Source organism: Dromaius novaehollandiae, chromosome 9, assembly GCF_036370855.1.
Source record: "Dromaius novaehollandiae isolate bDroNov1 chromosome 9, bDroNov1.hap1, whole genome shotgun sequence".
Lineage (NCBI taxonomy): Eukaryota > Metazoa > Chordata > Aves > Casuariiformes > Dromaiidae > Dromaius > Dromaius novaehollandiae.
In genome coordinates this window covers 14017539-14032238 of record NC_088106.1, presented here as the reverse complement: position 1 = coordinate 14032238, position 14700 = coordinate 14017539, and the positions used below count along the sequence as shown (strand labels likewise).

Here is a 14700-nt window from a genome sequence, read left to right as displayed (position 1 = left end):
TAGTTTCAAATCCTGGAAGAGTAAAACCGAAAGGCAACTGACAGTGTATTACTTCTGGAGAGACAAAAAATAAGACTTTAAAAATTGCTTCCATTACAACAATCTAACACATGATTACGGATACAAGTAGAGGTGTGCACTTCTTCCCCCGAAGGGCACGGCCAGGATGCAAGCACTGCCGGCGAGAGAGCAACCGGCTCCCGGGCCCCTTCCCGAGGATGCAAAATGGAAGTGTCAAACCCTTCACGTGGAGTTATGCACCCATTTATTTTAAAGACAGAAAGGATTAAATGCATCTACATAAAGGAAAGAAAAAGTGTTTAAACAACAATAAAAAAAGATTTAGTGGTATTAATAAAGAATTCCCTTAAACCAGCATGTCACCATTAAAGTAATTAATAGGGCATGCAAGACACTTCAGTGGAAAGTGAGCGGTGCTCACATTAGAGCCTTTTAAGTTTTCACATGACCTCAAGACAGACTATGGCATTTCTGTGCAAAAGTATCCTCTAAAACAGAGATGGGGGCATTCAAGTCTATAAAAAAGTGATTTTAAAATTTAACCGATATGGTGTAAGTCTAAAATGCAAAGGTTAAGGGAATATTAGAAGGGCAATAATTCTATCTGATTAAACTTTTATCCGAAGTGACAATAAAATGTTCGAAATGAATTAAGGATTTTATTAACAGATGCAGAAGCTCTATAAAAGACTTTGAAATCTAAGTGGCAGAGAGGAGAGGTTTTATGGGTTTTTCTCTGGATGGAGGTGATATTGCTATAAAACGTTAATCTTATTGCCATGCCACAGTGAAAGTAAACCTGTCAGAGGTAATAGAGCAAATCAGGACTGCTTTCTCTTCCCTCTCTGTTGCAAGGGCCTCTTTCTGGGTTGCAAGTAAAAATACATATATTCCATGTATTGCATTCATTCTATAGGTGACAGGCACACGTACACAGGTCATGTGCTGGTGCTGCAAGGTACAAACAGTTTGATTAGCCTGGACTTCTGCTCGTTGCAATAGTCCCAAGGTGGTAAGTACAGGCAAGCTATATGAACCATTCCAAATGAGTACTGAGCAAATATTGGTGCTGCACCACCAGAGACCCTTTAGAACATTTTCAGCCTTTCTAAAATGGAATTAAGCAACTCAGAAATATTTCAGATATTTTCGCTGTTTATTAGTACCTTCATGTAATAAAAAGATCACATTGACTTCTGAGCCCTTGAACAAATGCATTTCACTACCTTAGACTGATTAAGTTTAAGGCAGCCATAAATCTGAAGAACAGGAAAAAATACAAAAATTCTGTGAAAATCATTACTAAAAACAGGGCATGTGTTATTCAGAACAGAGCTCAGTCCCATCAGGGTAGTTTAGGCTCAGTAGCATTTGCCAGCCATGACTTAGGCAATTGCTAATTTTTCTTTCTGCCCTGCTGCTGTTAAATTCTGGTGACTTGATTACCTTGGTGATGGCTGTGCAGGCTGTGGTAGGTGCACTGGAAAACGGCCTACAAGTGGTTTGGGCTTTCCGGGAAGTTTTGGACCTCTCACATGCTGGCAGGAGCAATGCAGCGGCTCTTGCAGCACCCTCCGCGCCTCACCCACGCTGGCAGCTGGGCACAACCTCGCCCCAGACCTGTCCCTGTCCCCAACAAGGGTGATGTGCTGGGCTCCTTGGGTCCACTTGCGCTTCGGCAGCGAGAGCCGGCGAGCACGTCTAGCCTAGGCACCGATTTCTACTTCTTTTACCTCCCTCCCCAGTGTGCACCTTCCTTTTACTTTCCACCACCCATGAGAAAAAGAGTGGCTCCTAGGAGGAGCAATTGACTGCAAATTGCCAGGGAGACTAGAATGTCAAACAAATGTTTTTCTTTTCACAACAGAATATAAATATTTGGCAGCACATTTAATTTAAAAAGTCTAAAAGTTACTCAAACAGAGTGAAGAACGTTGCTATGATGTTAGTTTGCTTCTTAAAATATGACCAGTCACAGATGGCTTGCTGTAGGAAATATTAAATAATTTTTTTAAAGTGTTGTCTGGCTTTAACACAGATTGCATTTACAGAGATACCTCTGTTGGTAGAACGCCAAGCCGGTATATTGGTTTAAACATGTCCTTAAACAAAAAACTACATTGTCAAGAGCTAATGGAATATTCATACTTGAAATCTCAATCCCAGATAGCATCTGAAAGTTAATTTACATTTCAACACTGATGTTATTTGCTTGTTACATTTTCCTTAAACAGGGGAACATATACAGGTTTGGTCAGGAGGAACTTTCATTTTTTTGTGCACCGTAACCATTATTTATTTAGATTTCTGGTGTCGTTTGAAAAAAATACCCATACTAAGAGCATTCGGCAACATGATAATCTTAAAACAACATGAGGCCCACCTAGCAGCGTTAGAGAGTTCAATGGCAAGAATGTAAATAGTATAAGCAACAAAATTAAACTAGCAAATGTTAACAGATTACCTTCAGCAAGACAACAAATCAAAACAATACAAAGATCTTTTCCAATCTCCAGTGTTTCCTGGAGCACATTCCTAAGGTGCCTGAAGAACCCTATCGAATACATGTTTTATATCTGATTTCTGTAAAACAAAACCCTTGTAAGATGTTTATTGTCAAAATAGCAGTGTTGGCTATATTTCATCAAGTTAAACTTTTGGTGACAGTGAAAGCCTCTGGACTCAAGGACACGGAACACAAAGATGCTCACTGGTTTCCAATCCCTGGACCAACCTATCACCCTTCCTCAGAGAGCCAGGCAGTAAATCTGCACAGAGAGTTATAGTACCGGGTCGTCCTGAAAAACCCACCTGATGCTTCTATGTCAGACGTTTGTCAGGAAACACCAGCAGGGCAAAAGCACGAGCAATGCCCTGCAATTCTCATCACACAGCTTAAACCTTCCAGACACCATCACTGATACCACCTAGCAATCCTGGCTTGCCAAAGCATGCAGTGCTGTTCCTGGCTACATTAACCAACACCTTCTCCTCTCCTGAGAGAGCTGCTACCCACGCAGCATACAGTAATCTCTTGTCCCTAGCAAAAGCTACAGCTAAGGAGCAACGAACTCAAACTATAATCTGGTCTCCCTTCTGTCCAAAATGCCCCAGTGGATGCTTTACTTTTTCTGTCAATATTATACTTGGCCAACGGCTTCATAATCAGTTCAGCCGAGGAGAAATAAAACACTTGGAATCTGCTTTTACCCTTTATGACCACCAAAAACTCATGATACTCTTAGAATCAATAGACTTTTTCTCCTGTCATCATTCACGTTTGTTTTGCTTTCTCTAAACTGGCATTATTTTGTTTTTCTAACCAGAAATACATCAAGCCCATTGGGGGTGTGTGTGTGTGTGTGTGTGTGTGTGTGCGCTTGCGATGGCAAGTTAAACAGTTTCCTCTACCGCAAACAACCACCGCACTCCGGCAAACTGATGTCCTGGAGTGAAGAAACAGAGGCAGGACGCTAGAGGGAGGAAGGACGCTAGAGGGAGGATCGCCTTGCAGACTGAGCGCTTGCCAGAGCGAGTTCTTTAGAGTGTGGCTTCACCAAGGAGACGGACTGAAGTGGCACTTTGTGAAAGTCCTCTCGTCCCCCGCAGTCAGGTTTGCAAACTGCTGTCTGGACCAAAGTAAGAGGCGTCTTGGATCGGAGAGAGACAGACAAGACTTTTTGTTCTTTGAAAGACTGATGAGGATAAGTCATATTTGTTAAATCCACACACACCAAATCTACACGAGATTCAGCTCTGTTACTGGCAGGTATCACAGTCTGGCTGCAAGGCCTATATTTACCAGCAACTCTGGTAGTACAGGCTCACTGGTGCAAAATGATCAAAAAGGTCAGCTAGAAATATTAAGTTCCAATTTTTGTATCTGGGCACCATATGGTACTTTGATATTAGTGCATTGGGCATGACAGAGCAAACACAATAATACATAGAACTGATTGAAATGCACATCGAAATTATAGGTACACCTTATTCCAAACAAATCACAGCGTTTCCAAAATAATCACTTTCAACAGTTTGAAGGGACAAATAAGTATTTGGGCTTACAGCCAAGCACTAAGATTTCCTGGAAAGGAATACTACCATGGTACCTCATACCCTTCTGATTTTTCCAAGAGATCCCACTCAGTTTTCAGCTGCTCATTCACATTCAGATTATACTAATGCCCAGGTCCCTAGACTACGAACCAGGACATTCCTGTGCTAGGCTTGGTATCAGTTTGGGGAGGTGCAAGAAAAAAGAAAAGATAACTCCTTCAGCTGAAGATCTCTGCAGGATGGACTGCGACTAGGCAGAACATTGAGACTTAGAAGATGCAGGTTGTATCCTGCAGGCCATATCTGTAGTCTTGGGAAGGTCACTTGACCTTAGAACTAAAGGAAGCAGGGCCAGAAAAGACCCCAGGATCAGTCCTTGGCCAGAGGAGGCTCAACGAGATCTAAATTGTTCTTTATAGATGTTTGTCACACCTGTCCTTGAGGACTTCCAGCAATGGAGATCCACACCCTTCCCAAACAAGCTGCATTTAATCTTCTTGGGTTCAGTTCTCTATCTGCAATATACAGACAATAACGCCTTCACCTTCACATCTACTGCTGTTAGCCTCTGCCTCAAAAAGTCCCCTTTCATTCATTGGCTCATCACAATAAGCATTTGTACAGTGGGATCTCTAGATGCTACTCAGGTACAAAGGCTGAAAGAAACAGTTTACTGTGAAGATGAACTACAGGAAAAAAAAAAACAGAGACGAATGCTATCAGCTCTAGACATGGCTTGCCATCTAATACCCATCTACACTTGACTGCAAATGAGGAACATTTTCCCACTGCCACAAGGATGCTGGTGCATCAGGCTTTCTTCTTTCCTTGTAAGCTGTCTCTGCCATCTTTCAAAGGGACGCACAATAGCTGGACTACCTTCTAAAGGGAAATCTCCATACACAGCTTGCAATGATCTACACAGCTTGAAGTCATTGCTAAATGACTTCACAGTCCCCTGTACTGTAGAATGATCCATAAGCAGATGTATAGCCAGGAGCCATAAAATCCTACTGGTCCTGCAGAAAGATTGACTATTTTCTTCCTAAGAATACACAGTTATTCAGTGCAATTCACCCTGTGAGGTGAGAATTTCATTGAATGGCAGCAGCTGGTCCTTTACAATGTCATCTTATTTCTCTTACACTAAGAACTCCATCCACAAAATTTCCCATAATATAATTTTTCTAGACTACACATATCAAATCAATGTTCAGTTCATATAATAAAATACAAAAATGCCCCTAATTATAAAAGCTTAAGGCAGACGGAGGAATATGAGTCAAATTTTTATGGCTGCCAACACATGTAGGAGGAAAGATCTGGATTCTACCAAGCCAACACAGAAGTCTCAAGCACACCCAGGTGTGAAGAAGGAGTCTTCACCTGAAAAGGACATAATCTTTCAGATGGTTCATGCAGGGCTAGCTAAAGCCTGACGGGGGGGGGGGGAGTGATCCATTCCTAGCAAAACTTGGACCTAACAGGATATCTCTGAACTAGTTAGTCAGCCCCACTTCATGACCAACTTCACAACACAACTCTGTCTATTAAGACTAAAAGGCAGTCCACATTACCTGGTCTTTTTCAAAAATATCTGCCACAGACTACTGGTATCATTGCTAGCATTAAGCTGCTTTATTTCTGCAATCCATAGCTGGTCTTCATCTAAAACAACACTCCACTCAACTTTCTGGAAAGTCAATTACATCAAGATAGGGCATGATTCTCCCATTACATATTTCAGTTCGTTGCATCTACAACACAGTCAATAAATAGCAACTGTAGGTTGAAAATAGGGTGCACTATACTTTTAATCCCATCAAGTGATCTGGACTGGTTAGCCAAGCACATCCTGCTGCACTGAGAAAAGAATCATTTTATTATCTTTAAATCACCCTAAAGCATCCACCCCAGTTTTGACTTCATTGACTTACTGATAAACACACACGTTTTTGTATCTCCTAGACTTGGGACTCCTGGAAGCTACCACCATTGCTTATGTAATAGCACCTAGTCCTCCTCTATTTTATGCCCTGATTGCAAGAGACTCCTAAGGAATTATTTACCACTCTAAGTAGTAGCAATGAGTTTATGGCCTCCTCCCTATCTCTATTTTTATATCAACTGTTGCTGTGTGCTAGAAGAAAGTGCTGTTAAACACTAAGATTTATTCATTTGCAGTTTTATAGATGATAATCAGTTTACCAGTCACTGCTTTATGAGGTTCCTGCCCAGACCCTACTGGAGGTTTTCTTTGCACGCACCCAGTTAAAGCCCAACCATGCAAATAGTTAATTAGGTATTTAGCATAACTGAAGGGCTGAAACCCTCTGATGGGGAGAAGGGACTACACAGCAGGGCAGGACCAGCTGGTGGAAGGAAAGAGCCTGTGCCTTGAAGGGCAGTTACTTTCAAGAGCCCCCGCTCTGTCTCCTGTTCCTGCCTGCTTACTGGGAGCTCTGGCTCCCCCAGTTGTGCCAAGTGCCCCGTGTATGCGGATGTGTGTTAACTGAAAGGACAAAAACCTCCAGGAGGTGAAATGGATGGTACAGCCACAGGAATAATAGTCATTTCCTCCTCCCTTACTGTCCACCATGAGTTTTCTCTAAAGAAATTACCAGTTATGCCCACAAAGGCAAAATTCTTGAAGCTAATAATCAATATGACATGCACTAAAGAAAACCAAGGCTCTGGACCAGTTCTTCATCTGCTGTCCTCACTGAACTCCTCTGTTGAGGGCAAGACAAACTCAGGGACAGGAGCCCACTGCTGCCTGGTCCAGCAAAGCTGCATCTCTCAGCCATAGCAGCAGAGACTTCATGCTTTTAAATCCACAGGTCACAGGTTCAACTCCCACTGCTGATGACTCACACAGGCGCATGGTACTAAAACTAGCAACACCAGCTTTTTTCTAGGAGAGGATTGAGGAAGAACATTGATCTCAATGAAATATTTCGAGGGCAGAAAAATTCCACCACGTAAAGAGTGTGTGACTTCTCTTTAGTTTATTTTATATTTTTGTTCCAGTTGTCATTTTGAATTCAAACTCTTTGGAAAGCAGGCATAATAGTCTTAATGATCCCATTGAGCAGTTTAAATTCAAATTGTGGAGCACTCTCAATACCATGCTGGCAGCACTTTCCATAAATTACTCTCAAATTCAATACGTTGCTTGACAAAAACAAGAATAAAGGGTTTTCTACTTTAAAAAGAAGAAAACTTGTATCATAAAAAAAAATCTTTAAATTATAGTTTCTCTTTTCTGGTCCAATTTAAATTGTTACATGGTTGCTAAATTAGTGCTGTAATCTCTGCTTACAAATTGCAGAATTATTTTTAAAAGTAGATGTAATTTTACTGTAGGGATCAACTTCACACTTCAAATTGTATGTGCTGGAGGTAGCTGTTCTCACACAGCTTTCAAACAGCCACGCTCATGTGCGCACGCGGGGTGAGGTTTACAATAGCAGTCAAACTGAAGCCAATAGCAGTTTTATCATAGATTTCAATGAGAATAAATTGAGTTAACACTGAGATTTCAGGAGAATGATTAGCAAATTCAAGTTTTCCCAGGATACTGTGACACCAGAGGCTCTGCTTATGCCATATACTGAAGTATCCCTTGTGTCATGATCCAAACTGTCTTTTCCCACTGAGCTACAGCCTCTGTGGGGCAGAAAGTTCTAAGTTATTAAATAAGGGGCAGAAACCTTGAAGATTTTATGGTTTTTACACACAAAACAGATGACTGGTGAAAAAAATGGAGTGCTATAGCCCCATGTTTAAAATTTGGGCCTGGAGCTGATCAGGACACTACTTCCACACACAATTCTTCCTCCTTTAAGCACTTTCAAAGCTTGCGTGCTGTGGAAAGCAAAATCCTTCTAAGAGAAATTTGAAGCCATGACCCTAAACCCTACCCCCAATATCTCAGTGCACAAGGCAGAAGCGGGAGACATCAACCCTGGGTCTGCACAGGGTGCTGCAGAGCATACCCCCATCTCCTCCAGCACTGGGGGACAGCCAGACACAAGCCCCCCTTTCTTCCCTCTCTCAATCGCATGCTGTCTCCAGCCCACCACTGCTGTCGTGCTTCTCTGAACTCCCTTTGGTCTGGCCCCAGGATATTTCTTCTTTGCTCGAGTTACTTCAGCTTGCTCATCCCCTTCCCCGTTGCACCCAGGTCCTCCCCTAGGGACCCAGCAGCAGCTCGGGCACGACAGAAGAAATCCTCCCAGGCAAGGAGCATCTGCCCGCTCTGGCTGCCGCACATGCTAACAGCAGGTGCTCAGCACCACACAGTCCGTGGACTCGCAGAAAGTTTCTTTATTGCGCTTCCTGGCAGCCTTCTTGGTTGACAGTCAGAGAGAATGGAGGGAAATTTCCACGTCCCAGAGAAAGTCATCAGGACATCAAAGAACACTCCATTCACAAAACAGCGGCATCTCCTGCCAGACCGGTGTGTCTGGTTAACCTTGTGCTCAGTCCTTATGATAATACAGCATTTGGAAAGCAGACAGCTGGCACTGCTCTAACATCTTGCTCTTCAATCTTTTATAAGAACGGTTCCACCAATATTACTCTTAACCTTTTTCTCTGCGCAAAGCCCAGCGCTAAAATCTCTTCAACTACTTAGAAGAAGCAAAGCAAATGTTTTTTGTCAGTGTCAGTAATTTGCCCTGTAAGGGAGAGTAAAAGTGTACCGATAACATATTGCAGGCACAGTGTTCAGCATGTGTGCAGCAGCAAGCTGGTTATGCTGGAAACCCTATCGTGATATTTCAGAGGCTATTTGACTGTCGTAATGACTAGGAGGAGACATCTGTCTCATATTAACACTTTATTTTTTAACAGTTGCTTTTAGTTGAGCAGAAGTGTCTTAATGGAGAGGGCTGGTACTCTTTTAGAAATAAGATTAATAATGAAAGAATCCTCGGATGCAGAGCAAAACCAGCAAACACACTGGCAACACAACTCGCTGCAGTCATAAGATTTAACAGGAAGCGATAGGGACTGGCTTTTGGAGGGAGGATTTTTTTTTTTTTTTTTTTAAATGTGCAAGAAACTAATTCTGGTACTCAAATTTCCATTAGGAAGGAAGATTATCTTAACAGGTGATTGATTTCCATAGACTTTAATTGGGGAATTTCATTTTAACTGGGTCAGTGATAAATAAAACCAGAAACAAAAACAAAAACGCAACTCTCCTGCAAGCTATTTAGGCTCGGTACTGACTAAATACTAATTAAATACAGCTCTTTGCAGTAATCTTAATTATGGCTTCACTCCACCACAACTAAGAAGAGTCACATAATAACCTGAGAAGATTAGCCAATTCTAATTGTTAAAAAAAAAGTGTATTTTTATTTTTGCACATAGTTTTTCTGCACATATGGCCAAGAGCCATACAAGGGTATTGTTAAAAAAATTAAATCAATTCATATACTGGGACCAGACAAATATTAGTTGGTCTTCTCTTTATCAGTGTAACAAGGTGGCTGAATGGCTTTTGTTAGAGGCCAAGAACACTGGAGATGGGAAGGTAGGATGTGTGCCAGAAGTCAGTGTGAATTAGGTAGACTAGTAAATAAGCAGCATTGAATTACTCAGATTTATACCAGCTGAGAATCCCATTTTCTTAGCTGGCTGCAGCCATTGATTCACTGTGCAATCTTGGGCCAGCCACACAAGCTCCACCTTTCTATGGGAATTTAGGTCCACACGAATCTGAGTCTTGGATCTTCAGTCCCATTGATTTCCTACAAAACTAGAGCTCTTAGTGTTGAAGTTATTTCTGATAATGGGACTTGGGAAAGCTCCAAAAAAAGAAAAAAAAATCAGAGCCCTCAATTCAGCAAAATTCTTAAGCACGCACTAGATTTTAAGTGCATGGTTAAATCTCGCTGACTTCAGTATGACTGCATCACACATCTAATGGCAAAAATATTCAAACTGTGCCTCCGCGATTTAAGGGCCTGCATTACATTTGCAAGAGTGACTTGAGCCCAGATCCTCAGACTACTTACGCACTCATCATCCAACTGAGGCCAGCGCAGACCTCATCTCACTGAAAATCAATGAGACAAATGCTCCAAGACATGAGTTCCTCTGGGCCTAAAACCAGACGCATCATAGGTGCCTAGATACCCTTGCTGTACTGGCCTCCAGCACAGCACTGTCCTGGGCTTTCTGAAAGATAACCTGCCTTGGGCTCCCATACTTGTTTCCTTCAGGTTTAAAAACTTAGGATTTGCTTGGGTTTTTTTGCTGCTTCAGGTTGCCAGAGTCCTGCTCACAGTTTCCTACTCTCGGTGCCAGCTGCCCAGCTACACATATGTAACACCCGCCAGTATCACCCTCCTTTTCCCTGCATGTGCAGCAGCAGATGGATCCAGAAGTGTTTTGGGTTAAGTCCATAACCAGGTTTTTGTGGACTGCATGGATAAACATTTTAAGGCCCCTTCTGGTTATATAAAAGGAAGCTATTAAACGTTTACTCTTGCCTCTGTACTCAGAGCTGCAAAGCTGTACCATAGAAAGTACAGACGCAGATGCAACCAAGCAATTATCATTCCTTTATCCCTTAAATAGATAGAAGATAAATTTGAAAGAAAATGAGGAACAGAATCCTTCTCCCTTTCCTTTTTTTTATCCTTTTATCTCTCAATGTAGGAAGTTTACTGAACCCTTGCCAACAATTCACTCAGACTAATGAAGTGTATAAGTAATGGGATTAAATAATCTTAAACCGTCACTACAGTGGCTAATTCAGATGTTTTCCCAAACTAAAGCAGATGAGTGGCGAAGAATGCATGCTTGATTTAAGAGAAAAAAAGGGGGGTATCAATCTGCAAGCAGATGAAGTTGATGAGATGTTTAACTCCAGTTATATAAAGTTGCTCCATTTGTATTACCAATGCACCTTCCTATGATTTGCAGTGCTTTGCATACGGTCACCAAACTTGCCACGAAATTAACCTTAAATTTTTTATGGTACAATCATTTTAATGCAAACAGTAAAAATGGAAATTGTTTAAAAAGTACATATTCCATCAAAAAATCATTTAGTTTTTAAGAGCCAATTAACAAGGCCCATCTATCACTGCCACTGTAAATAAGAAAATCCTTCCTTATTTTATTCAGTATTTCAGCAGTAATCCCACTGCAAAGGGCCCTACAGAAATGGAAAGAATAATGGAATACTGGTGGCATTTTCAGAAATACAGGGAATTGCTTTTATTATTACTGGAATGCCAGAAATGTCAAGAAGAGAATCAATTTTTACTTTTAGAAGTGCAGATATTGTTCTGGAACGATCTCAGATAGTTCTCTGCTCTACCCCATCAAAATCTACATAAACAAAATAAACTATATAGCACACTGGTGGTACTTCAGCCTGCATGTATCTTTGCAAGGAAATGTGAAATTTTGTGGGAAGAACTTGAATGCTAAGCTTACCAGCCTTATATTAGACTTTGGTTTAAAATTAGCTTAATTTAACAAAGTGCATGGAAAACTAATGTTTATAAAAAGGACTCTGAATTTGAGATTTACTGAAAGACCTATCAATACTTTTAAAATGTTCTGCTGCTTCTCTTATTTTAAATTATAGGGATTATCCCAATATACTGTATGCTAAGGTCACAGCAAGGTAAGGCCTCAGGCACAGCACATGATGTTTCTTTAATTTGCAGCTGTGCAACTGGTTCTAGCTAGCTCTTATGGGAGCCTCTTAAAAGGTGCAGATCCTCAGAGAGGCTGTTAATTGTCTGCTTTAAGAGCTTGTTAGAGGCATAAAATGAAATTTTAGGATAACATAAGCTTCAAAAGATATGCAACCCACAGGCCCTTAGTTCAGTGAAAGGACATCCATTAACATTGTCAAGCAATGCAAAGGGCTTGAGTTTTAGAAGTTTGAATGCTGCTTTGCATCCCATCTCGTTGATTTTAGTGGGTAACAGGCACCTGTAAGGATTTCTGCATCAGGTTTCTCAGGATAGAAAGCTCTGGAGGAAAAAAACTACTTCCTAAAATTGCTGCAGATTCTGCTTCTTGCAGAGCTGAAATTATCACTAAAAAGCACCTATTTTCTCTGCTTTAGCCACTGCATTTCAGGGCTCAGTTAGAGCCACAAAATGAAGTTAGACCTGGAAGGTGGGAAGACTTGAACTCTCCCAAAGACTGGAAACCTGGTGCCTCTAGTACTGCCATGGTTGTAACCACGAGGCACCTGCATGGCAGCAAACGCAATCAGCATTTCCAAACTACATACATTTGAAATCAGGGCGCAAACAAGCATGGGTACTCACGATATAGCAGGGCTCACAGTAGGCTTTCTTCTCCACTGCATAGAAAGGCTGTCCTCTCAGCTTGTTGTTGCACATCATGCAGGTGAAGCAGTCCACATGGAAGACCTGGTCCATCGCTGTACAGCCTGTGCCTTCCCCAACAACGTTCTCCCCGCAGCGGGCACAGCGGCCTGTCACCAAAGAGCAGGGACGTGAATCAAAACCAGCCCCCAGCCTCACCTGTGGACCCATCTCCTGCCCCATGGCCAGCAGCCCAGGAAGGCACCTGGCCTTGCTGTCCCTGGACATATGGCTCATACCAGTGCTGCTGCTAGAAGGCAGTTTTGGGCTGGTCTGCATGAAATAACCTGAGGAGGCTTGAACCTGCTTCTCAAGCCCATCTGTGCAGTAATCACTAACGGTGCCTCCTAGTCATCACAATAGGAAGCCTGAACCACAGATACAACCAATATAGCTATCATCTAACCAAGCTATATACTTACCAGTGTTAGTCATTCTTGGATCCTCAGTTAGATGGGATAAACCTGTGTCTAAAGCATTGCCTCCACATGAAAGGATTTCCTAGTAGGCAGCCACATAAGACTACTTGGTGGCAGCACTGTTGTTACCATTAAAGGGGAGTTTTTGCTTATATAGCCTAAACCAATTTCCCTCAATAGAGCCAATTATACTGGCAAAAGGATTTAACTTTTTATGTTTTTTGCCAGTATAGCAATATCAATTCCAGGGTACTTGGTAACGTGCTGATGCTAAGCTAGTTGGTATTAAAAAAAAATAGTAGCCAAGGACTGAGTGATTACAAAAAAAGCAATATCATCTCTTACATGAAAAAGGATTCTTTTGTGTTTGAAGATTAATATGGATTAAGATATGGGTGTATTTAAAGCACAGAAACTATTGGTGAAGAAACAGATGTGTGGATCCTTTATTCTTACCATGCTTCAAGAAAGGTGTATCAGAAACTGCTCACAAGGATTCTGAGTAAAAACAAGCCCTAAGAACTCCAGCTGTTTCTGGAAAAGGACCCTAATGCAATGTACAAATACACAATGCACAAATCTGCACGCGCACACACAGTAGGCTTGCTGTCCTGGTTACATCGCTGCTGAAAATCTTTTGTGGGAGATAGGTTTTAAAATGAAGAGAAAAGTCATATGCTGAAGGACAACCATTCATTCTTGTTCTAGAAAACTGTGATATCCCACACAAGTCAGGTGTCCTTGCCTGGTGATCAATGTTAAAAATGATTCCTGCACAGAATCATGGAAGAAAATCAGGAGAACAACCTCAGCCACTTTATGTAGAGTAGCCTCACTGAATGCAACAGAGTGAGCCTAATGCACCATCATCTGAGGCTTTGTCCCCTTGAAAGAGTAATGTCCAGTTTGAGAATAACTGTGGTGTCCCCAACCTTGGGAGCCTGCATCTTTCCGTCAAGGCTCTGTGGACGGAGTAGTGTGGTCACTGAGGACAGACAGGAGAGAAAGGGAAACAAGAGCAGAGGTGAGAGCAGGAAGGCAGTTTGAGCCCAAAATCAAATTACTGATAAATGCAAATAAAAAAATATGTCCACAATAATAACTAAATAACGCAGGCCATGAAAAGACGTTCTCTGATACCATGGTCTGTGTTTATTGGCCTTTTCATAGAAATACTGCAAAGCTTCCAAAAGGACTTGGACACGTTTTGTCACCTGGACAGCAGGACTCCTGCCTGTGCGTGGTGGAACAGCTTCTAGCATCGATGTCCCTGTGCTCATGACTTCTTCCCTGCCTGTTCCAGACTCCAGTAGGCTCCATCCAGGCTACAAAGCACATAGGCTAGTTTTGGATCCCTCAGGATGTGGAAAGATGACATATATACACATTTGAGATATATTAGGAAAGCTTGGAAAAGAACTGAGATCATTCTGATTTGCTACAACGGCATAACCATAGTTGGCATTATACAGGACAGACAGTTCCTGACTCAAAGAGCTCCAGTCTGAGCAATGTGGAGAGAGAAGTCACCAGATAAATCAAGACAAGCCTGGAATCTCCCCCAAAAGGAATTCATAGATGTTGTTTTTAAACTTAACTTTCTGTGGCATTTGTTACGAGTGTTTTGATTGACAGGGTTGTATTTTAACCACTCCACTGTAATACTTCTTGTGAGGATTCCTTTTTTATGAGGAGAGAAGGAATTCAGGCTTCCCAGCGTGGTGGTGAGGCTAGCGAGCACGGGGGAAGAATGGAAAAAACCATGAGGACTAGGAAAAAGAAAAAAAAAAAACACTGGAAGAACCATGGAATCAGTATTGCTGTGGGAAAGT

At 41.8% G+C, this 14700-nt stretch overlaps 1 protein-coding gene across 12 annotated transcripts in view; it reads right to left on the bottom strand.

The window, feature by feature from the left end:
• LPP (LIM domain containing preferred translocation partner in lipoma) overlaps window positions 1-14700 on the bottom strand; it is a 367548-nt gene that overhangs the window by 46180 nt on the left and 306668 nt on the right. For all 12 annotated transcript variants that reach the window (XM_064516781.1, XM_064516778.1, XM_064516782.1 and 9 more), the window contains one exon: window positions 12390-12559. In XM_064516781.1, coding sequence (XP_064372851.1) covers window positions 12390-12559 — 170 coding nt within the window. The remainder of the gene's footprint in view (window positions 1-12389; window positions 12560-14700) is intronic.